We start from the raw sequence: 25,935 nt of genomic DNA, 5'->3' as shown, positions 1-25,935 counted from the left end.
CCCAACTACTACTTCTCAGATCGGCACGAACACACCTTCCACTCCGCAAAAGCAGACGACGTCACACTCTCGCTCTGCCTCGAGGCCTTCTACACTTCATAAAGCTATCCACACCACCATCCCCGATACACCCCCTACCCAACATTCCCCGTATATTACTCCTCCCCATTACCCACGAGGTGACGAAGCTCTCGAGCTCACACCACTGTCCCGACGTCCTCGTCCTCAGGCTCTGATCGACTCTCCATTCGACGATAGGTACTCTATCACGGAGGAACAAGTGGATGTCATGTTGGAAGATCCGTTTGAATACTCTCATGGGAGGTACGGAAGTGGAGGAGTTAGTGGGAAGCAGAAGACCATGCCTGGGTACAAGTTCGCAAACCTTTCACCACCTTTACAAGACGAAAAGGAAGAGCTCATCGGTTATACTGCCGATTTACATGAAGTCATTCCTCGACCTATCAGCGAAGCTAGAAGATCTTTGTACCCTCCATCACCCAGACCTGTCATAAAAGCCTCCATACTCGAACAACATCCCGATATGATTCCCCCAGACACACCGTCTGGTGCATCAAAATCTTCTCCTTCCACTCCGGTCAGAGCCACTTTTGTGACTCTCTTCTCTCTTACGGATCACAGAGACTGGATCATCAACTTCTTTCCAGGCTTGATCATAGCGTGTGCTGCCGGTCTGGTGCCTCCATACATGTCACTCGTCGTGGGAGAAGCTTTCGCCGTTTTCGAAGCATACCCCCTGGATTTAAGTGGGACTTCGGCTCAACGCGCAGCATTGCTGCACGGAGTTAGCAACACCTCTATCAAGTTGACTGTTGCCGGGATCGTGGGTGTCATCACGAATTATCTCCGTACGGTTATCTGGGTCCGACATGGGGAAACTCATGTTGGGCGGTTACGACGAGCCGTGTATGACGGCGTTCAGAGAAAGGGTATGGAATGGTTCGATCTTGGCATGGGTACAAATGAGACTGCCGAAACAGCTGCAAATGGAGAGACCATCGGTGCAGGTGGGATGATGTCCAAATTTACCAAGTGAGTTCGCTTCACTCTGTCATTAGATCCTCCGCTGACACGACTTAGAGAGACGGACGATGTCCGCATTGCCACCTCCCAGGCCATGGGTCTTGTATGGACCAATTTGGCCGTCTTCGTTCTCTGTTTCATACTCGCCATGATAAAATCCCCAGTCCTGACCCTTGTCACGCTGTCAACCATCCCTCTCCTGGTCCTCGTCCAGATCATCGTTCAAACCGTTGTCGGCCCCGTATTAGCTGGAGAACGGCGCGCGACAGCCGAAGCATCTACCAATATCGAAAGAGCCACCAATGCTATCGCTACTGTCAAAGCTCACAATGCGCAAGGACACGAGTCAGCCAGATTTAACAAAATAGCTGACCGAGCCAATACCAGTATGGTCCGTCTGGCTGTCGTATGGGGTTTCATGTTCTCAGCCACCGGATTTTTGTCACTTAGCACCTTTGTGGTAGGCTTTTGGTATGGAGCAAAGCTTGTGCAAGAACATAAAGTGTCAAATGGGGACGTTATGACCGTCTTTTGGGCTTGTCTCATCGGAGCTGGTTATCTACAAAACGTCGTGCCTCAACTCACGTACATTACCAGGGGTAAAAATTCTATGGCCTCCCTTTTGACCGTGATTCAGGATTCTCCAAGTCGACCAACATCCACCCTTTCCTCACCTACATCACCGACTTTCCCCATTCAACGAGGGTCTATGCACAAAAAGATACGACAGACGAGCTTACGCAGAATCCGACCTCCACGATGTAGAGGTGAATTCAACTTTCGTCATGTTTCCTTCGCATACCCTTCAAGACCCGATAATCCAGTTTTGAGGGACGTTACATTGTTCGTCCCGCCAGGTGAGACCACGTTCATCGTCGGAGGATCGGGATCAGGTAAGTCGACGATCGCTCAACTGTTATTGCGACTTTATCAACCTTCCGGAGGTGAAATCACACTGGACGATCAGGATTTTCGATACCTTGATGAAGGGTTCACCAAAGAGAACATCGCTGCTGTTCAACAAGGCTGTATTCTGTTCGACCTTAGCATACACGATAATGTAGCCATGGGAGTAGCTGGATCAGGTCCAGATCCGAAGACTAGCGTTGTGAGGAGACCTCAGGACGTCAGTCGGCAAGAAGTCGTGGAGGCTTGCAAGATGGCTATGATACATGATTTCATTGCATCGTTGCCGGAGGGTTATGAGACTAACTTGGGTACTGGAGGATCACAATTGAGTGGAGGTCAGAAACAACGATTGGCAATTGCAAGAGCCAAGATACGGGATCCGACCATTCTCATTCTAGGTGAGTTTGCCAGAAGTTGTAAACACTGAACTGACGTTCAATCAGATGAAGCGACTTCTGCTCTAGATGCAACTTCCCGAGTTTTGGTCTTTGACAGCCTTCAACGATGGCGAAAGAATAGAACCACAGTCGTCATCACCCATGATCTCTCACAGATACGACCAGATGACTTTGTCTACGTCATGCAAGATGGTATCGTTGCAGAACAAGGGTTCCGAGTTGATCTTTCACGGAAGACTCCTCTCCATGGCCAGCCTCTAGGAATCTTTGCGTCTATGGCTGCTGAGCAGGCTTCAGATCCTGTCCCGGAGAAATTCGAAGAATATGTGGACGGCTCAATGATTGAAGAAGTCCTCGAGGATGATGACGAAATTCCCGTTAGAGATCAAAGATTTTCTCGTCCTCGTACCCCAAGCTTTGGTCCTGGGCTTCGACCTGGAAGTGCCATGTATCTTGGGATCCTCGATGATTACTCCAAAGGACTGAGAAGTTCAAGTATCGATCCTACCAAACGAGATTCCCGACATTTATCAGTCCGACCGTTGAGTTCTGCACAAAAACGACTCAGCTGGTCACCTCAAGAACTAGACATTAGAGGAAGTCGACATAGTCTATCGCGGGCGGGCAGTCGTTCGAGTGTCATCAGTACTCGTGTATCTCGACAACTCTTCCCTAGTGACCCATCCACTATTCATCGGCTCAGCAATTCGGATGGCTTTTTACAGCCTCCGATTCAGATTGAAAAAGCTCGAGTATCCCTTGTCCCGTACGACTTTAAATCCCGAACCCTTTCTCAGAATCTGGAAGACGAATTGAAAAGTTCTTCCTTCGAAGTGATCACCCATCCCTCTGAAGAAATATCAAACATCAAACCCAAATCCATTCCTAGCATCTTCATAGTACTATATCGATATTACTTCACTATCCCTCGGAAACCTCTACTGTTACTTGGGCTACTATCGGCCATCGCACACGGTGTCACCACTCCATTATGGGCTTCATATCTTTCGAAGTTGATGCAATTCGCAGGTGTTGGCGATTCTTCGTTCGCATTGACCAAATACGCTTTGATCGTCTTAGGTCTCGCTGCCGCTCAGGCAATCGCGATTTTCTTCGAGGAGTACTGTCTGTACGCTGTGTCCGGTCATTGGGCCACAGAACTGAGGAAAACAGCTTATGATGGAGTGCTTCAACAGGATAAAGCGTGGTTTGATAGATCAGAGAATTCCCCAGCGGTTTTGGTACAGAGTATAATGAAAGATACAGATGACATCAAGGGATTAGTGAGCTCTGTCATGGGCAGATTTCTAGTGGCGGTGGTCATGATATCCGTTGGGGTGATTTGGGCTTTGGTAGTGCAATGGAGGTTAACTTTGATAGGTGTCGCTTTGGCACCGGTGTTCGTCGCTGTTATTGTGGGGAATGAGAGTTTGATCAGGAACGCAGAAGTGAGGAGTAAAGCGAGGAGAGAAGCTGTTGCCAAGGTGTTTTACGAGGTGAGTTGAGAGCTTCGAATATTGAATACAAACATCCATCCAATTCTCCGGAGCAGAAGTCGAGATATTGGCCCTGTCCTTACTGGGTTTTGCCCTTTAGTTTATCTACCACTTTCTGTTTCAGCTCTATCAACATCAGTCTTAGATCGCCAGCTGATATCTTTAGAGTATTGCCAATATCCGAGGGATCAGGTCTATGACTCTTGAAGGCGTGTTCAGAGAGAAATTCGAGATCGACTCCGCTACAGCCCGTCGCGGAGGTCGTCATGATGCTTGGCTCGTAGCCATCGGAACAGGTGCTACAGGTGGAATGATTCTATTCTGTCAAGGTAAGTATCTCATCCACTTTGCAACTATCCATCTCTCTCAGATCGGTGTTTAGCTAACACCTTAGCACTCCTCAATTGGGCCGGTGCTAAACTCATGTTGAATGGTCATTTCAACTACGTCATAATGCTTCAAGTCTACAACTTAGTTCTATTCTCACTCACATTCGGTTCTCAAATGTTAGATTTCATTCCAACCATGTCAAAAGCCAAAGTTGCAGCATCAGACTTTCATCGATTTCTCAAACTTTCAACAACTGTTTCTGAATCATCTGGAACCTTACGTTATCCAATAAGTGGAAACGTTACATTCTCACATGTTTCTTTCTCTTATCCTACTCGTCCCGACGTTCTCGTTCTACAAGATCTCACATTCTCTTTATCTCCAGGAGAATGTATAGCTATTGTCGGTCCTTCCGGTTGTGGTAAATCGACAATCGCTTCTCTTCTTCAAAGATTATACGAACCAACATCAGGTGGAATAAAAATGGATAGATTCGATCTTTCTCAAGCAGATGTTAAATGGTTGAGAAATCATATTGCAGTTGTTTCTCAATCAGCAAATTTGTTCGACGCTACAATATCGGAGAATATCGCTTATGGTTCGGATGTACCATTGGGTGAGATACATAGAGCTGCACAAGCGGCTAATATACATGATTTCATTCAATCTTTACCGGATGGTTATGATACTCATTTAGGAGAAAACGCAAGTTTGATTTCTGGTGGACAGGCTCAGAGGTTACAAATTGCTAGAGCTTTAGTGAGAAGGTCTAATGTTTTGATATTGGATGAATGTACTTCGGCTTTGGATGTGGAGAATCAAAGAGCTATATTGGATACTATCGTTAGGATCAAAGATGTGAGTCGTGCTTCATCCTTGTTCACTACAACCCTCTCTCACCTCTCACTCCGCCATGATCGTTCATTCTTGTCCCACTCTCGGCACTGATTCGAACTCGGATACCTAAATTTGGTGAACGATCCAGTCACGAGTGAGATACTCGACAAGTGAGGCAGCCTCGATGATCCTAACATACCCTGAACGATGAAGATCGGAGAGATGAGAGGGAAGATCAAAAAGAATCCGGGAAGACGTTTGAAAGCAGAGAGGGGAATATTGATAAAGGCAGACTCGAACAACTATCTTTATCACTCATAGTCTCGAGGCGATGAAGAGATGTGATAAGATTATCTGTCTTGGAGAAGGCAGAGTGGTAGAACAAGGGACTTTTGAAGAATTGTCCAGGAAGGGTGGGGTGTTCGCACAGTTGATGAGGACGGGTGAGTGGGAATAGAGTATACGTGATCCTTTGGGTGTTTGTGTTAGCCGATAGAATCGGGCCAGGACGGCCGAACCGCCGTTAGATAATTACCCCTTCCGTCGAATATTTCTCCGTTCAACTTATCCTCTGAACTTTATTCGATCGTCTCTGGTTTTATGCGTGTGAGTGGAATGTGATAAGTATAGAGACATGTAGAATTGATGCATGCTCTTTTTCCCTCTGTATTACCATCTAATTATCAGCAAACAGTGGGGCTAGAAATTGGAGATGACATGATGCGTAATCGAACAACTGTTGCGACGCTTACCCACTTCTTATAGTTTTTTCACCTGCACCACGTCCTTCCCCAAAGAGTCACCTACCATAAGTAGAAGGAAGTGTTATTCTCTCCCTTTGCCCTCTCCTTCAACTACATCCATCAGCTCAAAGACCTCCATATCCTCGTGGTCTTCTTTCTGGTAGTTGTGTGAAGTATCAGGATTGATTTGAGCGTGGGAAATAGGGTAGAAGCGCCTAGAAAATGAGCGAAACTCTCCTGAGAAACGTTCACACGATAATTTGCATTTCTACCTAGTGTGCGAAACCTGCATCTTGTCATCCGCCAAGAAATCCGCACCGGATCTTGGAATTTCCTTCTACGTATATTGACTCGCTTAGTAGAGAAGGTCATGGGAAAAAGGAGGTAGAGAGAAAGACAAGAAGGAGAAGAAGAAGGAAAGTTCACTTGGGAAAAAGACGAACCTTTCACCTAATACTCCACCCACGTCGAACACGCACAGAAGCTGAATCGTCTACGGATCTTGGCTTCTTGGCTCACATTGGTGGACCAGAATGGGGAGCAGCTATCGTCCTTCCCATGGTCCATCCACTCTCCATCCATGATTGTCAACTGGGACACAAAACTTCAATCCAGGGGCCAGGGGCCAGGGGAAGGGTGCTGGGCTCGCTCCAGAGCTCTGACCGCTTGTCAAAAAGCATTAATGGAGCTTGGTGACTGAAGTTGAAATTGATAGACGGATACTCGATTTATTGGTCGAGAAATGATATAAAGTGTAAGATGTAAGAAACGGGAGGAACGTGTGATCTTGTGATTTGACATGTCCGAAGTTATGAACACCCTAAGCCAACTTGGTAGGTCCTTCAGAGCTTGGATCTCTGTCTCCTGGATCGTGGGTTCGTTGCTAAGTTACAGAGTCAGGGGCGCAAGGCCAAAAATTGGAGCAGCTCCTCCATCAAAGGGTATACCCAAACATGCTGACACTTTTAGGGGCTGAATTGGACGGGGCATTATTCCGGGCAAACCAACAGATTTCTTCAGAGATTTGCCACGCCGTAAAGGATTCTGTTTCCTTGCGTACCACCTGGCCAACAGGTCTTGAGGCAGCTCGGATATGCCGTCGGGCCATCGAACTAAATACTCACCAGTCGGCAGTATTGAGGGATGAAGCTGACGAAGATGAGCGAATCGAGATGGAATCTGATACTGAAAGTGCTTGGGGTGGTGATACGTCTAGTCACTCGGATCACCAGGATGGAGCCGAGGAGGAAGACTTCCAACAAGGGGATTACGGTGAAAGTCAGGACGAGGAAGATATAATTTCCTGGGAAGATAAATACTCCACCATCGTGAGAGCCAGTTTGAACTTAGCTCGTCTGCTCAGATCGACCGCGCTTCTTGGTGACAGGCGTGACAAAGAGACCCAAGCTCTTCAGTGCTCCAACGTGGTGAGATGTTTCGCCCAGGATTACGGTATTGCGTAGAGAGGGGTGTCTTCTGATCAGGGACTCGAACAAGCTACGTACAGTGTCGGGGGACGGAGGGGATAGAGGATGCATGAAATCACTGCCGAAAAGTGTTTCGTCGTTACCATGGAAACAGAATCGATCATTCATGGACCTGGCGTGCCGCGTGCCTGCAGGTGATTTGGTCCCGAACCCCCCGGGTGTCATCATCAGTCGACTGCCCATATCCCATGGTAGTGTACTCTACTGTGACGCAGAGCGACTCTGGACATTTTATCTGAGAATGGCAAGTCATCATGGGCGGATATTGTGGCTACTGCACTCCCATATGCTATCAAGCTCGGACATGGGAGAGATCATGTTTGAGGAGGGTAGTGACGTAGCGTCGCTGAAGGGAGGATGCGGTGATGAGGTGGTCCGTCCTTAACGCGCGGACCACTCGGCTTCTTCATTGACGTCACGTACCCCCTTTGGCGTCGTAGGCCAGGTACCTTGGACTTCTAGTGGGCGGTACTAGGTACTGTGTAGGAATACTTCAAACGCGTCATATGCAAACTTGGGCCGTGGGATCGTGGGAAGAGTGAGGCCTTCCTGGTTGACGCTACGTCATAAGAGGGACATACAGTACATACATACATATATGGGGTAATCTATCCATGGGTTTGGTATTATCAAATTGTCCTCACTTACCAGACCATATGTCAGGGCTTCCGTCTAACGAGGCCCGTCATGACCGCAATAGCACCAATTCACATGGAAGAAAACAGAGCACTTTAGAACTGGGTGTACGCCGAGCCTCGGATTTCTTGTGGAATCCGCAGACAATCGCCTCGAATGCCTTGCCTTGTCCTAACCAGGATGATAACAACAAGTTGGTCATGAGCTTTGAAGAAGCCCAAGGGAGTCTTCCACCAGGAGTCACTCTCAGTGAGAGCGATCCGGGAAACCGATATGAGCCGACAACTGGCACTGTGTGGGTGGGTGGAGTAGAGATGACTCTGGCGCAATTCATCAGCCATGTTCATGCCCAGCGTCACCCTTCATTACCTCCAACTGGGTCGCCGAAGGGCATGCTTGAACAAGCCATCAGTTCATCTCCAGAGGCGGGATTTCAGACTTGGGACAACCGAGGCGTGGACTCCTTGAAGGCCGATATCCTTTGGACGCACCTGAATCTTCCAAGGGAGAGGTCCCAAGGGATTCTGGGAGCAAGTACATCGAGTCGTTCTGCTCTCAATTCAGATAGTGCAGCAACAGGCAGTCAAAGTCAAGCTTGATTGAATACCATTGAGACCAGGGGAGTAGCGATTGCTGTTTCCCTCAGTCGTTCCGGTGCTCCTCCATACCACTAAGAGAAGATTATGCATGAGAGAGTATGAGCGGAGCCGCATATATACGCTGACCGGACCCGGATCACATCTCACCTGCCTTCGAATTCTTTCTCCGAGACCTTGAAAATGATCCTGATTTTCCGGAAACCTAGTGCCTTGATGCTAGTCAGAGGAACAGGCACTGATCATCATTCCTGGTGACTTTCCACTTGTCACCATCAGATCCACGTCCTTCCGCCTGCCTTTTACCATAATCCGCTGGCTACTGAATCGCTGGCAAACTTGGCGAGGCAGTGTGATCCGATGACGTAGGTTTACGTCATGTACTATCCTCTATAGCTCTTCTCACACTCGCACGTATTCAGAAGGCGCTCGAAAGGTAAAGTCAATAGAGGGGATGTGAGAAGCGTGGGAAAATATTGAAAAGGGTATTTCATCTCTTCAACTCAGAGAATACCTCCAATGTGTGTGATTTTTACCTTTCTTCAGGCTAATGGGGCTGTGCGGGGATGATGGAGGGGGAAGAGGGAAGGTAGAGGAAGAGTGATGGGGGAAACCCGAGGGGGAAAGGGGAAGAAGGGAGGAAGTGGGAAGGGAGGAAATTGAGAGTAAAGTTTCTCGCCTTTCCCTTCAACCACATCTCGGCGATGACAATGTGGAGTTATGATTTGATGTCCAGTCAGACTCCTAGTTGGCACAGGAGACTATAAATACCCAGTCTCAAGAAATTTGTTGACCTACATAACCTCTTCGATTCTCTGTGAACTCTGAGTTGTTTCTTGAAAATATCTAATTCTTAGTCATTGACCAAGCCGTCCTCCACATTCCTTCCTGATGGATGAATTTCCCCCCCCTGTTTTATCTCTCGATCTTGCAATACCCTTTGATGACAATACAAAGACTGGAGACTCAGAATCTGTACATCAGATTTTGGAACGTCCTTGGGAGTCTGAGGATGACGTGATGGGTAGGTTAGAAGAATTTCGCCCGCGGATCACATCGAGGTTGAGGGAATCAATGAACTCAATGGACTTGAAAAACAAGACCATTGAGCTTGCAGATGGAACAGTGGTAGAGTTGGCTGCCTGGCTCATGCAAAACCCAATCACGGATGCTCATTCAGTTCGTGATGGCTCTTACACACAAGAATCACTTAACTTCAGGACTGAAGACAACCACAGCCTTGCCAAACTTGAAATTCCACTTGAATTTCCCGTCTCAAGAAGATCACCGCGGCTTCCACCCTCGGACCTCCCACTAGAGGCATTGTGTACAGATGACGATTTTGAGACCATATACTCACCAAGCACGGGTTGGACTGGCCCTCCCGCGCCAGCGGACGGTTCAACAGACAACACCGATCACACAATGTTTGAAGCAAAGAAACCAGAGAATTCGGCGTCACTACTACCCTCCCCTCCGCCAGTGATGATCTCCGATTCACTCCCAATAATGCCAGCACCGCCATCGTTCCTCCCTCCTAGCCCAAGGCCCACAGATCGGAGACTTGATTTAGTGGACGAGCATGTTGTAAATGCAACAAAGGAGCTGCGTGCACCAACCTCAACGACCACAACTACAATGACCACTCTACGGCCGCCATCCACGGCCCTTCCCAAAAGCCCAAGGCAGAGGAAGCGGAGCTTGAGTACATCCGACCAGGAGGATGATGGCACACTTGGGACACAGGGCAGGAATGTCCGCCCCAGATCCAAGCAGCCCAAGTGAGTAGGATGGTGACCAAATTTGAAGCCCGTGTTCCCAGTTGTATATAATCATTGAAGATGCATGAGCAATGACGATGTCTGATCAAATCATATAACAATGACAAACTGTTTGCTGATAATTAGATGGTAATACAGAGGGAAAAAGAGCATGCATCAATTCTACATGTCTCTATACTTATCACATTCCACTCACACGCATAAAACCAGAGACGATCGAATAAAGTTCAGAGGATAAGTTGAACGGAGAAATATTCGACGGAAGGGGTAATTATCTAACGGCGGTTCGGCCGTCCTGGCCCGATTCTATCGGCTAACACTCCCCCACGGGACAATGCACGACTCTGCAGTAGTCCCGGACGATTTATCGATGGCGACGGCGAGGTTTGTGATGATGTAGAAGGTAATAACGATGAGATATTGAGTGTTATGTGTGTGGTAGTAGTGGTAGGTGAAATCGTGAAATGAATTTCGGTGGGGCCCCCTGCGGGGCTCCGCTCTGACACGTGGTTACCACTCACTACTGACGACTGACTCTTCTCTATCATTCCTTTTACTTCATCACTTTTATCTCCAATTATCGGTATGTCCACCTTTCGTCTTTCTCCACTTTTATCACTCGTTTCTGACTGTCTGAGCTTCCCTCTATCCTGTCTACTTCTTAAAACTTCAGGTTTGCTAGTAGACTCCCGAGAATCGATGAATTTCCTTCGTGGTCCTGGCTGACGATATTTCGTAGAACCGCTACCCACCGAGAAACTTTTATTTTCATTAACAATTTCATTATGTCTTCGCCACTTCCCGATGGTATCGATCCCTTGGTTCCTCTCCTGAGGCCTGGTGAGGCTCATGGTACGCTCATTAGTCACTTTATCATGAAAATTATCTCTGACCAGCTGAACTGTCGGATATCTCGGTCCGTACCTTGGAGGCGGCCTGTCGACAGATCCGTTTCCTCCGAAGGTTGCTTGTCTCTCTCTCGAACGCTGGTCAAGGTGCATCTGCACCTTTCTTCGACATTCTTTACGATCTCGAAAGGGCCTGTCAGCATGTGGAGAATTTGTTGGGATACCAGATCGATGACAATTAGTGTCATGTATCCTCCCATCTTTTCTCTCTCTTATCTTTTTCTTCTTTTCCTTATTTCTCTCTCTTAACTCTCTAATGACTCTAGGTTCTACCGGTGGCTTCTGACCTATCTTAGAATTACTCACATTCTTAGGTACACCTGAAAATTTTACATTTTGGCTCACGAGAACTTTTCCTTCGGTGGTACCTTCGGTGGGTTTCTCTGAAGTTCCTTCCACCCACACTTCTCTCTCTGGTACCGACTCTGTCTCTGGTACCACTTCGTTCTCTGTACCACCTGATAGATCTCCTAGGTCCTCGAAATCTGAATAATCGTAATCGATGATTTCATCATCATCTAATGTCACGTATACTGAACCAATGTTTTTCTTCTTCGGTGGTTCTACCCGTATCGCTGACATATTCACCGAATGTACTGGTCCGCCTAAAGCCTTCGTGAGTACATCTGCTCTCTGTGAGACAGTGCTAACGTATTCTAGTTCAATAACTTTGTTACTGACTAGATCTCGAAGGGCATGATGTCGAATATCAATATGTTTTGTCCTCTGGTGAGTACCAGGTTTCCTCGCTAGTGATATCGATCCTTGGTTATCGCAATTTAATACAGTAGGATTTAGCTGATCGTAGCCTATCTCCCTCAGTAATCCCCTCAACCACTGAGCTTCCTTCGCTGCTTCAGCCATCGCGATGTACTCTGCTTCCACTGTCGACGACGATACCGTAGCTTGTCTTTTTGAACTCCATGTTATCGGTGAGTCGTTCATCATAAATATCCAACCAGTAGTTGATCGTCGTGTGTCTTTACAACCTGCGCAATCGGCATCAACCCATCCTGCTAGATCGCTAGCCTCGCCACCAAGACGAATACCGTGTAAACGAGTGGACCGAAGGTAGGTAATTACCATTATCCCTTCCTCCCATACTTTCTTCGTCGGTTTGGTAAGGTACCTAGCAAGGTATGAGGCTGCATATGATATGTCAGGTCGAGTACATGTGGCTAACCACTGTAGACATCCTATTAACTCTTGAAATGGTCTAATTTCACTTTCCACCTCCGACATCGAAGGATTTTTCGCAGTAAGAGGTAACGGCGTTTTTCGGTCTCGATGTAAGTCGTTTTCTGGAAACTTCTGAACTATCTTATCGATGTACGCTGGTTGGTTTAACCATATCGTCTGTTCTTCTCTGTTCCTTGTTACCTTCATACCTAAGATAGTACTTATCTCCCCCAGGTCGGTTATTATCCATCTTTTACCTAGCCCATCGAAAATTTCCTTAGCTTCTTCCTTCGATTTCGTGGCTAATACCAGATCATCGACATAGGCCAGCAGTATTGCTGCTCCCTTTCCTTCGACTTTCCCTTCTGGTCTGTAGTAAAGACCCCAATCTGATTCGATTCTTGAAAAACCTAGGTGAGATAATCCTTCACCGAGTTCTATCCACCATGTCCTACCAGATTGCTTTAAACCGTAAAGAGACTTTATTAACTTCAAGGTATTACATCCAGGTTTCGGTTTTATTCCCTTGGGATACTTCATGTAAATTTCGACATCGAGTTTACCGTTCAAATACGCCCCTTCGACATCGGCCTGACGAATTTCGAGATCTTCGGTTGCTGCTATAGTCAAGAGTATTCGTAACGATCCCGATCGTCCTACAGGTGCGAATGTTTCTTCGTAGTCGACACCTGGTATCTGTGAGAAACCTTGAGCTACTAGTCGTGACTTGTACTTTAGTAAGTTTCCCTCAGAATCTGTCTTCACTTTGAATACCCATTTACATCCAATGGCTTTTCGTCCCGGTGGAAGTACCGTCTCCACCCATGTATCCTTAGATTCTATGTTGGATATCTCTTTCTCCATGGATTCTAGCCACTTCTCACCATCTGGGCCGTTTACTGCTTCTTCAGGAGAGATAGGATCAATGAGAGAAGTATCACTTTCGATACCTGCGATAGAGGCGAGTGAGACTAACTTATTAGGCTCGCGACCGAAATCTAGGAACGAGTCTGTTAGGCCTGCGAAACGGTGGGGGGGTCGAATAATTCGTCCGTGACGTGTCGTCACGATCCCCTCGTCCCCATCATTTCTTCCTTCCTCATCATTTCTCTCATTTTCGACGATATCGTTCTCATAGACCCAATTTCCTCCCCAAATGCCCTGTCCACGTCGTCTTTCAGTAGGTTGTGGACCTGTATTAGGTGAGTTGTCTCTGTCGACATCATTTCCTTGTTCATTATCGATATTTTCCTGTTCGCCACTTTCTGAGCGGTTGTCAAGGAAAATTTCTTCGTTGACAACGGGGTTTAGGTCTACTTCGATGGTGTCGAGAGGGGTTTGGATGACATCGGGCGACTCTCTAGTAGCCACCATTCGTCCTGTCGAGCGACGAACGTCTCGTGAGTGTTCGATTCGTCCCGATCCGTCCATTCTAACGATCCAACCGCTCACACCCTCATCTTGACCTAGTATAATGGCTGATGAACCCCTAGGTATCGTGAAGTTCGACTTCAGCCTTATCTCCCTTGGTATCTGAACGAAACATCGTTCACCGAATCTCCACACGCTATCTAGATTCGTGTCTCTTCCTGTGAGTGATGTCCAACCTGATTTACCACTGACACCAATCGATGTTTTCATAATTATAATGGCGGCGTATCTGACAGCATAGGACCAATATTCGTTCGGTAGTCCTGAGTCAAACAACATCGTTGATACCATCCCCTTCAAGGTACGTATCATTCTCTCCGCCACTCCATTTAATTCTGGTGTGTATCTTGGTGTGATGTAGTGGTTGATCCCTGCTGACAGGTAGAATTCCCTCATATCGAGGCTATCGAATTCACCTCCCCCATCAGATCTAATCACCCTCACCCTTTCACCAAGCTGTTTCTCCAATTTTGAGATACACTGTCGAACGATATCAGACGCTTCGTTCTTAGTCGTTATTGGTATGGCGAATACAATTCGACTCGCCCTTTCCACACCAACGAAGAAATATCGTTCACCTTTTATCGCCGGACCGAACGGACCAGTAATATCGACATCCATTCCTACTCCTTCACCATCTCCTTTTAACATTGGTGCTTCTTTATTCTTCGGTAGACGTGTTATCTTGGCCTGCATGCAGGCGGGACATTTATCAGTTGTAAAGGGATCGTTCTTGTAAGTGTCCCAGTCCTTCTTCAATAGTCCCTGTCTACCTAGATTCTTTAGTTTATCTACACCTATATGTCCGAGTCGCTGATGCTCAGATTCAAGTGGTGAAGTCGCCTTCGGTGTCGATATCACGATCATCGCAGCAGACATTGCTCTGCCGAATCGTACCGACCACAGTGAGTCATGTTTCCTCAAACCTAGTTTCTCTTTACCTTTACCTATCCATCCACCACCACTACTTAGATTCGCTTTCCACCCCCATGAGAGTAACTTCGAGAGGGAGAGAAGACTTATCTTTGCTGTGGGGACGTGATGTACATCTTTCAGTACCATTTTCTGTCCTGAATCTAGTTCGAGGTTAATGTCACCTGTTTCCCAAGCCGTCATTGACTTGCCAGATGCTAGTCCGAACACTCTCGGTTCCACTAGCCTTTTAATATTCGTCATTATCGACCTGTGAGGAGTTATATGGTGAGTAGCACCACTATCCACTACCCAGGTGGGGATTACACGAGTGTGGCTCACGTCATTAGACTCTGTAGCTAATCCCACCCACTCATTATCCTCAACCCACGGGTTTTCAATTTCTTCGGGCCATACGATGTTACTCGTGTACCCTTCGTCATCATCGAACCACGATTCTGTCGACATGGCCATCTGTTACGGGGTAACAACGAATCGAGGGAACTCTATCGAGTTCGACGGATTAGGACAGAGGAAAGCGGGAGTTGGAGGCAGTGCTGCAGTAGGTAGGGACGGGTTTTCCCCTTTCGAGATTTTCCCCACTGGGTTTGCTCAAAGCGGTTTTTCACCTGTCCGAGTATGTACATGGACGCTTGCAGTAGGACTGAGAAGAGGAGACGGATACCTGTAGACAGTATATAGTACAATCAGCAAAGTACCAACTTTGCTGATTCTTCAATATCATTCTTTGGCTACATCGATTGCAGAGGAGACACGATCCATTAGCACCAGAGCCCCTAGATTTCCACGAGACCTCCATCGAGTTCGACCCAACCTGCGACCTAGTCGTCGTGTTTCCAGTACCGTTACAAGTTGAAGAATCAACCTTACGCACCTTGGGTCGAATCGGAGAGTACTGTATGCTCACCAGAGGGAAAGCGCGGAAAATGATACCAGAAAAAGAGGAGTTGGAACAAGGGCTGGTCCCAGAGGAAGAAATACCAACAAGTTCTTCGAGAAGTACCATTTCACATGATCTCACTTCTACTACCACTACCCCAGATCCGCTAAATGAATTATCGCAGCAGTTGTCACAATTGTTAGCCATTATGACGATGCAACAAAAGGAACAAAATGCATTAAGGGAAGAACTGGCTACGATGAAAGCTGACCGACAGAACCAACAGATACTCACATCGAAAGGGGCAAGTTTGATCGAAGTCGAAGAAAACAAGCCGTGTTTGGAGCCAAAACTTACCAACAACGAACGAACAGGAAGAACCAGGTGTGCGGATCCACCTACCTTCAGTGGAGAACGAGGAGAATTGGACAACTTCCTTGCAGCATGTCACATGAACTTCGAATTCAAGGGGGCAGAGTACGCCACCGATCGCAGAAAGATCCTGTTCATGTACGGGTATCTTCGAGGCACCCCTCAAATGCTTATAACCCCGGCCATAACCAATCCAAGTATATGGAATTCGACCGAATGGCTAGAGAGCTACGACAAATTCATCCAGCATTTACGAACTCAATTTGGAGACAGTAACATGGCAGGTACGGCTATGAGGAAATTGCAGGAGTTAAGACAGACGGATACGGCCGCCGAGTATTTTGCCAACTTTGAACTTTGGTCCACACACCTTGGAAAGGTACCAGATGCAATGAAAATCGCCTCAGCCATACAGGGCCTGAAGGAAGAGCTACTGAAGGTGGTAGTGGTAAATAACACCGACCCTCGAACCAAATCGGACTGGATCTATTTCAAACAGCATGTGATAGGGACTGAGGAGAACCAACGGATGGCTGAAACGATGATTGCAGCGAATCGATGGGCTGCTAGACGCAAACATGAGACGACCTGGCTTCCCCCTCGATCGAATTCGATGCGATTGGATACTAGTTTGCCCAACCCGGTAGAACGCCACTCACAACCGACTGGTAGAGGACCCTTGCCCGGTGGAAAACCAGGGATGATGAATTATGGTCTACCAAATGACCCTCCGGTCACTTGGACAGAGGACGGAGGACGTCTCAGCGAGAACGAAATGACTTGGAGGAGGGAGAACCGACGTTGTCTCAAATGTAGAAGTCCAGAACATTACGCCAACAACTGTCCAAATGGAGGAAATACGAGAAACAACATTAGGGGATCCCCAAACCCGCATAGCTCACCAATTCCTAGTGGATCGAACTCGATCCCAACCGGATCCAAAGGGCCATTAGTTCGAGGAATGGCGGTAACCTTTGAAGAAGAGGGAAACGAATACCTGGCCTAAGTGATGCGACCACTTGCGGCCAGGATCTAACAGAATCGCACAAAATTCAACTACCAATAGATCTCAGTAATGACTCGGCTATAATATACATACAGATACAGACAGAAGAAGATACCCTACGATTTGGAATGTTAATTGATACCGGAGCTACCGGAAGATACGTACAGCCGGCCTGTCCATTATACCATTTATTCCCAAAGAGACAGTATCAGGAACCACGGAAGATCAGATTCCTCGATGGAACAACCGCGACGTTAGTGACCGAGTATGTAGAAGCTGAGTTGGATTTAGGAGCAGGACTCAAGATTGCGACTCGATTGGATGTGATGGCATACGAAGGCCCCGAGGTACTGGTGGGATTGGATTTCTTGAAACAGTTTAGGGCAAGGATCGATTGTGGAAAGGGATTGATCGAGTTCGACGGAATCGGACAGGATAACGGTTGGAAATATCCGAGGTTGGAGGAAGGATTGATAAGAGGAACAGCATTGGAAAAAGGAGAAGATGAGATGAGCGAAGAAGAGTTACGACAGGTCATACCGACACAATGGCACCAATACCTGGAGCTATTCAAAGTGGAACGAGCCAGAAAACTACCACCAAGAAGAGAATGTGACCACGAGATCGAATTGACCCCCGGAGCAGAACTAAAACCAGGACCAATCTACCAACTGGATGAACATGGGGATGCATTCCTAAAGCAGTGGATCAACGATGGTCTGGCCAGCGGCCATCTACGAAGAAGTAAATCACCTTATGGGTCTCCTGTATTCCTGGTTCCAAAAAAGGGAGTGATTCCCTATCGAGTGGTAACGGATTATCGTGCGCTTAACAAGGTAACCATTAAGGATTCATACCCAATGCCACTCATCTCGACACTACTCGATCGACTTCAATTAGGAAGGATCTTCACTAAGCTCGATTTGAAAGGGGCTTACCAGTTAGTCAGAATAAAAGAAGGAGATGAACATAAGGCTGCCTTGCGAACAAGATACGGCAGTTTCGAGAGCACAGTCCTAAGGGATGGGTTGTGTAATGCACCAGCCACCTTTCAGAACTTTCTACAAGACATGTTTCACGATCTACTTGACGAAGGGGTAGTAGTTTATATCGACGATATCACGGTATACTCCGACACGATCGAAAACCATCAGATAATTGTCCAAAAGGTATTAGATCGACTACTGGAAAACGATTTGGTCGTCAGTCCGAGAAAATGCGAATGGAGTTCAAATGAAGTGAAGTTCCTGGGGTACGTAATAGGACACGAACGGATCGAAATGGATCAAGAAAAGGTGAAAGCTATTCTAGAATGGGGAGAACCCATGACAGTCCGGGATACTCAAGTGTTCTTGGGTTTTGCGAATTTCTATCGGAGGTTTATCAAGGGGTTTTCGCATATTGTGGGACCTCTCACACGATTGACTAGGAAGGATCAAGCTTGGAACTGGACACAAGAATGCCAAAAGGCTTTTGACGATCTAAAGAAAACATTCACCACAGCACCAGTACTTCGACATTTTGATAGAACCCGACCGACTTGGATTGAAACCGATGGATCCGATTGCGCGATAGGTGCGATAGCGTCTCAGAGATTTCCTCACCCATCAATAAAAGGAACCACCGAACTTCACCCAGTAGCGTACTGGTCTCGAGCAATGACGCCCTGTGAGCTAAACTACACGGTGGGAGAGAAAGAATTATTAGCCATCGTGGATTGCTTGGTCGCCTGGAGACCCTACTTGGCTAACAGTAGTGATGTTATAAAGGTCATTACCGATCACAAGAACCTAGAATACTTCCAAAGCAAACGACAACTAAATCGAAGGCAGATGAGATGGTTGGAAATATTGGGAGACTTCAACATAGAGATCACTTATCGACCAGGGAGCAAAAATGGGGGAGCAGATGCTCTGACGAGACGAGGAGATTATCATCCGGGAAAAGGGAGTAGCAAGGACCCGAATCTTAACAAAGGCAACTGGCTACAATTGCTACCGACACACGAACAAATTGGATCGAATTCAATGGACTCAGAACACAAAGGACCAAGACACATAGTAAGAGGAGCAATCCGGGAAGACTCATTATTCGGACTCATCAAGAACGGACTGAAAGACTCAGAAGACATAGCAAACATACGACAACTAGGACTACAGATGACACAGACACATAGCACACAGAGCACACAGAGCACCCAGAACACACAGGACACACAGGACACACAGAAGACACAGGCTAGCAACGAGACACCAATAGTATCATGGACACAGAGCGGATTACTCTTGTACAGAGACAGAGTAGTCATACCAGAGGGACAGGCAAGATTAGAAGTAATGAAAGCAAGACACGATTCGATACTAGTGGGTCATCCAGGAAGAGACAAAACTATCACCATGGTCAAAGAGGACTATTACTGGCCACATTTGGACGAGTATATTGCAAAATACGTAAAAGGATGTGAGATCTGTAACCGACATAAGACTCATCGACATCAGCCGTATGGACATCTGGTCTCTTTACCAGTACCCACACTGCCCTGGACAGATATCTCTATGGATATGGTGGGACCCCTACCAAAATCGACCGAGTTCGACGCGATACTGGTGATAGTCGATCGACTAACCAAGATGGCTAGATTTATTCCATGTACAACTGGACTAACAGCGAACAAAGTGGCCGACATCTACATCAAGGAGATCTTTTCAAAACATGGAGTACCTCGAACAATTGTGTCAGATAGGGGAACTCAGTTTACGGCGGAAATTTGGAAGGAAATATGTCAGTTCTTGGGAATAAAGAACTTATACTCGACTGCGTATCACCCTCAAACAGATGGACAAACTGAGCGAGTAAATCAACAGATGGAAATCCTGCTCGGAATGTATGTAAACTACAACATGGACAATTGGGATCAACTTCTACCAATTGCTGAGTTCGCTTATAACTGTTCGCCACATAGTAGCCACGGTCTGTGTCCCTTTGAAGCCTGTTACGGCTATGTGCCACATTACGACATCCATTCGCACGATATTCGATCAAAGTCAAACAAGTTGGAGAGGAAATGGAGGGATATGGGAGAGTTACATGCGGCTGTTCAAGAACAGGTCAGGATGGCTAATGAGATTAGTGCCGAATACTACAACAGGAGACACAAGAGTGTACCAGAAGAATTCAGAGAGGGAGAACAGGTACTACTGAGTACGAAGTATCTTACGACGGAAAGACCCAGTCGAAAATTAGAAGCAAAATACGTTGGCCCCTTCAAGATCATAAGGAGAGTGGGGAAAAATGCTTTCGAATTAGATCTACCTCCATCAATGAGAGTGCACAATGTCTTCAATGTCACGTTGTTGGAACCATATCCTAGAGACATGATACCAGGTCGACAGATACAACCCCCACCACCTGTAGTAATAAACGGCCAGGAGGAATTCCATGTGGAAGCAATTGTGGACAGTAGAATTCGACGAGGAAAGGAGGAATTCAAGGTAAAATGGTTAGGATACACAGGGAATGCGGCCTATGACTGGGAACCACGAGAAAATGTAGAAGAGTTGGCCGTTTTTGGTGAATTTCTGGAAAAGAGAAAAAAAGACCCCAGAAGAAAGTGAGAATTCGATCAAAATCAACGGAATTTATTGGGAAATAAATACATACACAGGAGATATTGCTACGTATAGAGAGATATAAAATACACTAGAAGTTGGAGGTGGTAGAATTGGCTCGGGGACGACGGACCGAGGCGGGAATACGAATGACATTGCGGGGGAGAGGAGTATGGGGAGAAGAGGAGGGACCGGCGACTGGTTGAGAAGAAGTCAATCCGGTTGGATCAGCAGCAGAGGTGAGATGATCCAAGGTTTCAGAAGGAGAGGGAGGGGCGTAGTTGGAAGGAATGAGATGAAGAGATTTGTAGAGGCCCAGATGTACTGGGGGAAGAGGAAGAAGGAGAGAGGAAAAGAGGTGGATGTAAGCGGAGAGTTGGGTGAGAGAAGAGGATTGATCCTGGGAGGAAAGGGATCGATATCGGGCCGAGACAGCACAGAGTTCGTGCTCCAGGACGAAGGTAACCTTGGAAGTAACAGTCTGGGCTCCGACAGTAATACCCTTTACATCAACATCGACCAAGTTCGAAGGAAGAAGATAGATACCTCGCGAAATTTGGACTCGGGATTGTTGGTTTTCACCGAACACTTTGAAGTTCCCTTCGCGGAGCACTCTCCACAAACACCACCAACTAAGTTGCATCAATATCGAACAGGAAGAGTAGGAAGGCTCACGAGGACCGATACAACCGACACGAAAATCTTCTCCACCATCGAGACGACGCTGGCAATCGGAGCAAAGCTCACCCTCGAGACGGACAACAGCGCCATTCTTGTTACGAAGTCGCCAACCTTGGGCCAAGCGATCAAGCTAACAGTTAGAATTCGGTGGAATACGAAGGAGAAAAAGCTCACGGCGTTACCAAACCACTTGACAGTGGGCTTGATGGCCCCAGTCTCGCGAAAGCGATCGAGGGCTTCATCCTTCAGAGCGTGACGAACAGAGGAGAAAGAAAGGCGGGCCCAGAGGGTAGCTGACGAGTCAGAAACGCACAGAATTCTGTAGAAATCTCACCAATTTCCGAGTCTTTTCGAGCATCCAGAGCCTTAGCAAGTTCATCATTGACCGGAACCTTGCGAGGGGCGTGAAAAATGGTTTCGAGTTCATGGGGAACCTCGACAAGCCCTTCGGAATCAGAAGGTGGCACAGGGGACTTATTACCAGGAGAATTTTGATTTTCAACGATGGTACCGTGTTCGGACTCGACAGATTTCGCAGGAGATGGGTTCTCACCAGTGGTAGATGGCCCTGCCCCCGCTTCGAAGTCGATATATTGCTCGATGACCTCGTCATCGAGAAGAGACGATTGTTGGTCGCGAGAAGGGCCGGATTGATATCGATCCTTAATGGTGTCGAGAGCCCTTCGAGAAGCGTCAACCAATGGAGGTTGAGAGGGAACTGGCGCTTGGGAAGTAATTCTCATTCTTTTCGTTTGACGCATGAGAAGTTCGGGATCGACGTCGGGGAGAATGGCCACAGTAGAGGCCCGAGTTTGACGAGAAGAGATAGACGAGGACAACTAATCTCGTCAGCCAGTGATAAACAGGAGGAAGTGCATCGAATTCGAAGAGAATTGCTTACAGTACGCTTAGACATGCTCACAGACAGGTCAGAGTTGGAAGGATGCTCTAAGATATGAGTAAGATATGGATGGATAATGATAGATAAGTAAAAAGAATGACAAACAAGAGGTAAAGAGAGAATGAGGAGGAAAGAAGAGAAAAAAGACGGGGAGGTAACTTGGTCAGTAATTTCTCGATCACATTGGAGGTCCGTGCGGGTGACGCGTTTTCATGGCAACCATCACACTAGCGTGGGTATGATGTCAGGGCGCACCAAAGGTGTCTAAGAACAATCCATGTGCATCACCTGGTTACAGGGTTCAGGATCCTCGGCGAGGATCCTTGAGACAGGGGGGGAAACTTGTTACGGGGTAACAACGAATCGAGGGAACTCTATCGAGTTCGACGGATTAGGACAGAGGAAAGCGGGAGTTGGAGGCAGTGCTGCAGTAGGTAGGGACGGGTTTTCCCCTTTCGAGATTTTCCCCACTGGGTTTGCTCAAAGCGGTTTTTCACCTGTCCGAGTATGTACATGGACGCTTGCAGTAGGACTGAGAAGAGGAGACGGATACCTGTAGACAGTATATAGTACAATCAGCAAAGTACCAACTTTGCTGATTCTTCAATATCATTCTTTGGCTACATCGATTGCAGAGGAGACACGATCCATTAGCACCAGAGCCCCTAGATTTCCACGAGACCTCCATCGAGTTCGACCCAACCTGCGACCTAGTCGTCGTGTTTCCAGTACCGTTACACCATCCCGGCCCATGCCTCGTGTTCACCATCCAATGACGAATACATCAAGGAGGTTTTGGAGTTATCCTTGGACTGGTTCTCATCCTTCGAGACCGTATGTCCTTTCTTATTATTCTTATTATTCCTCCATTTCTTTTTACCTCCATCCTTTACATCTGCGTTTTCTTTCCTGTTCGTATCCTCTCTTTTAGGTTTACGACAGTACTTCGCTAGATGTCCTACAGTGTCACAGTTATAACACTTTCTAGTTTCTTTCCTGGGCTGACCATCAGAGATATTATCTCGGTTCACCCTCATTCCTTTATCCCTTTCGGCGAACATCGCGAATCCCTTTCTATTGGTCCTACCAACAGGGCGCGCCTTACGTCTCGCCGTTTCTGCGTTAAAGATCGACAATACCTTGTCCCATGTCCTTTCCTTTTCAGGTACCGACATTAGTTCTACGTGGATGATCCTGTATGCTGGTGCTAGGATGGTATTGAGGAATAAACCTGCTCGAGCCTGTGAGTCAAAGATCAATCCCACCAACTTCGCTTCAGCCATTGTCTTCGAGAAATCCTCTACATGCTTAGCCATTTCTTCGGCCGTCGCATCTTCCCTCAAGTCATAGCTAAACAATGCTTGACGGACGTTCCTCTGATTCTCGTTCGTGGCTGTTACGTGCATTTTCAAGCAGTAATCCCACATCTCTTTAGCTGACATCTTCTCAGATAAATCAAGCATTACAGCTTCCGTCACTGTTCCCTTGATCATCCCTTGCGCTTTATTCTCCCTCGCTTGCCACTTTTCCCACTCTTTCAACTCTTCTCCAGTAATCCTTCTACCAACCGCTTGCCCTTCGACGGGCGTGGTAGGAGGTACTGATCCCGCCCTCTCAGCTGCCGGCCTAACCCCTTCGCGACCAGGTTCGGTATCATTACCTGAGACGACATTCCATACATCGCCTATCTGTAGATACACCTCGATCGCCTTCCTCCACGAAGCATACGTCGATGGATCGTAGGATAACTTGGGTAGATTTTCAAACGAAATCTTAGTCGACACTGAGGACATTATGAGAGGAGAGTAGAAGTGGAACTTGCCTTTATTATACACAGAGGTAAGTGGACTTCCGACTGTTAATCTGTTTGCTGATAATTAGATGGTAATACAGAGGGAAAAAGAGCATGCATCAATTCTACATGTCTCTATACTTATCACATTCCACTCACACGCATAAAACCAGAGACGATCGAATAAAGTTCAGAGGATAAGTTGAACGGAGAAATATTTGACGGAAGGGGTAATTATCTAACGGCGGTTCGGCCGTCCTGGCCCGATTCTATCGGCTAACACCCACTTCAACCACCACTCGTTTGACTGACTCTAGGGTCGCTCCAAGCTCCACGTTGGTGCCCGCTTCTGATGAGGAAATTTCTTCACACCCTCAAGAGCCCGGCACCGCAGAACCTGATAGTCAAGCCAAGTGAGGTCTGGTTTCCCTCCTGAATAAAGGCTGACCGTCAGTACCATTATGTCCACAGCATTGACTCTGAGAGTTCGAATGCCGTGCCCTGGGCTTCTGATGGACGGAGCTCCCAGCACTCCCACTCCAAACTCGCTCTCCCCACTGGTGAGTTATGACTTTGACTTATGACCGTCTCAACCCGGAAAGCTGAGACGAGTAAACTGATGGCGTCAGCATACTTTCGGCACAGAGTTTGAAATACTGGGCGTTTTCCCCCCAAGATTTCCATGGGGGCAAGTGACCATACCCCCAAGTCCACATAAGATCACACGTACATCATCGCTGAACCTTGCCAACGTCTTGACAGACATATCGGAAGAGCGCCCTCAGCCCACAGCCCCACGGATGAATCCGGCGGCTCTCCCCTCACCTGTAGAGACCTCTGATCATAGTCCACGCATCCCGGATGATGTAGCAGATTCTAGCATCAGCCAAATGGTTACAGGGGAGTACAACAGTTCTCATCCCCTAGAAGCTGATAATAAGAAGTCGGCAAGCTGAAAACTTCTCATTGTTACTCACCGTCGAGTACTGCACGGCTCATAGAAACTATACTGCTCATAATTCACATGTATTGAGATGCTAGTCTCGCCCCAACTTTCTGACCCACTTGTGAACTTATAATTAGATGATCATACAGAGGGGGAAGGAGCATGCATCAAATATACATGTCTGTATATCTATCATACCCACTCATACGCAGCGAACCAGAGACGATCGAATCAAGTCGGCGAACAATAAGACGAAGGGGAAAAGTGACCGAAGGGTGGATAATGTCAACGGCGGTTCGGCCGTTGCGGATCGAGCCTATCGTCACGGTAATGACTCTACCGGCTGACACCACTAGACGTGATCGAATCAGGTTGTTTTCCTGATTTTTCACACCGTATCTTCTCTGACAAGACATGTGACGTCTCCTCACTTCAGAGGGCAATGGTATGCGACAGTCTCGCATCGGCGTTTCGAGTTTCATCATCTTCCTCAAGCTGACCAGTTGATCAATCTCTCTAGCTCTTGTCTAACAAGTGTTCTATGAACCTACAGTCACCCTTGTCTCAAATGTTCCACCTCCGGCCAAAATATCACCATCTCGTTCGACCATGCGACATCCCACCGATGACTTCAACAACCGACCTCTTCCTCCTAATAACTGTTCTCTCTCATCTTCTGCCTTTACGACTTTCTTCGAACCATTTTTTCCCATTCTTCTGATCGACTACCACATCCCACCCCAAATATGTCAAGGCAGGTGTGAAGATGTGAAATCGATGACTCAACTCACTCCGCCGATGACGATGTCAAATCTCCAAATCTTCCCACCCACCCGTCTTCTCATAGCGCATCGCATGACCTCATCAACCTCCACGAACCTGTCTGTGCCGTGGGAGTGTGAGAAATGGAAACTGCTCGATACACTGCCTCAAAGATCCTCTTTTGTAGATCTCGTCATCAAGTGGGAAGGCTAGCACTGCCGGAGAGGCTTAAGATCTCGGAGGACACTACAATGGCGCCTAGGGTTTGCTTGAACGATA

At 47.3% G+C, this 25,935-nt stretch overlaps 6 protein-coding genes across 6 annotated transcripts; 5 read left to right on the top strand and 1 right to left on the bottom strand.

Moving 5' to 3' along the window:
- The first annotated feature begins 184 nt into the window (after positions 1-184).
- TREMEDRAFT_39110 (uncharacterized protein) lies at positions 185-5,681 on the top strand. Its single transcript, XM_007004444.1, has 6 exons — positions 185-1,053; positions 1,102-2,351; positions 2,397-3,847; positions 4,014-4,176; positions 4,242-5,035; positions 5,307-5,681. The coding sequence occupies exons 1-6, from the start codon at positions 290-292 to the stop codon at positions 5,469-5,471; spliced, it is 4,587 nt and encodes a 1,528-aa protein (XP_007004506.1). The 5' UTR covers positions 185-289; the 3' UTR covers positions 5,472-5,681.
- Positions 5,682-6,556: 875 nt separating this feature from the next.
- On the top strand, positions 6,557-7,220 carry TREMEDRAFT_62395 (uncharacterized protein; the record flags this gene model as incomplete). The annotated part of the gene is made up of 2 exons (XM_007004636.1): positions 6,557-6,590; positions 6,727-7,220. 2 exons carry the CDS (start codon positions 6,557-6,559, stop codon positions 7,218-7,220), a joined length of 528 nt encoding a protein of 175 aa, XP_007004698.1.
- A 680-nt stretch (positions 7,221-7,900) lies between these two features.
- Positions 7,901-8,479, top strand: TREMEDRAFT_62394 (uncharacterized protein; the record flags this gene model as incomplete). The annotated part of the gene is made up of 1 exon (XM_007004635.1): positions 7,901-8,479. One exon carries the CDS (start codon positions 7,901-7,903, stop codon positions 8,477-8,479), a length of 579 nt encoding a protein of 192 aa, XP_007004697.1.
- Positions 8,480-9,367: 888 nt separating this feature from the next.
- On the top strand, positions 9,368-10,390 carry TREMEDRAFT_62393 (uncharacterized protein; the record flags this gene model as incomplete). Its single annotated transcript, XM_007004634.1, has 2 exons — positions 9,368-10,257; positions 10,384-10,390. The coding sequence occupies 2 exons, from the start codon at positions 9,368-9,370 to the stop codon at positions 10,388-10,390; spliced, it is 897 nt and encodes a 298-aa protein (XP_007004696.1).
- A 10,275-nt stretch (positions 10,391-20,665) lies between these two features.
- TREMEDRAFT_62390 (uncharacterized protein) lies at positions 20,666-23,949 on the bottom strand (the record flags this gene model as incomplete). Its single annotated transcript, XM_007004633.1, has 6 exons — positions 20,666-21,174; positions 21,250-21,385; positions 21,430-21,548; positions 21,569-22,094; positions 22,897-23,157; positions 23,725-23,949. The coding sequence occupies 6 exons, from the start codon at positions 23,947-23,949 to the stop codon at positions 20,666-20,668; spliced, it is 1,776 nt and encodes a 591-aa protein (XP_007004695.1).
- Positions 23,950-24,409: 460 nt separating this feature from the next.
- Positions 24,410-24,904, top strand: TREMEDRAFT_62389 (uncharacterized protein; the record flags this gene model as incomplete). Its single annotated transcript, XM_007004632.1, has 2 exons — positions 24,410-24,508; positions 24,578-24,904. 2 exons carry the CDS (start codon positions 24,410-24,412, stop codon positions 24,902-24,904), a joined length of 426 nt encoding a protein of 141 aa, XP_007004694.1.
- Between the last annotated feature and the right edge of the window lie 1,031 nt (positions 24,905-25,935).

Source organism: Tremella mesenterica, assembly GCF_000271645.1.
Source record: "Tremella mesenterica DSM 1558 unplaced genomic scaffold TREMEscaffold_5, whole genome shotgun sequence".
Lineage (NCBI taxonomy): Eukaryota > Fungi > Basidiomycota > Tremellomycetes > Tremellales > Tremellaceae > Tremella > Tremella mesenterica.
The sequence above is the reverse complement of the archived record's forward strand: the minus strand, read 5'-3'. Positions and strand labels throughout refer to the sequence as shown.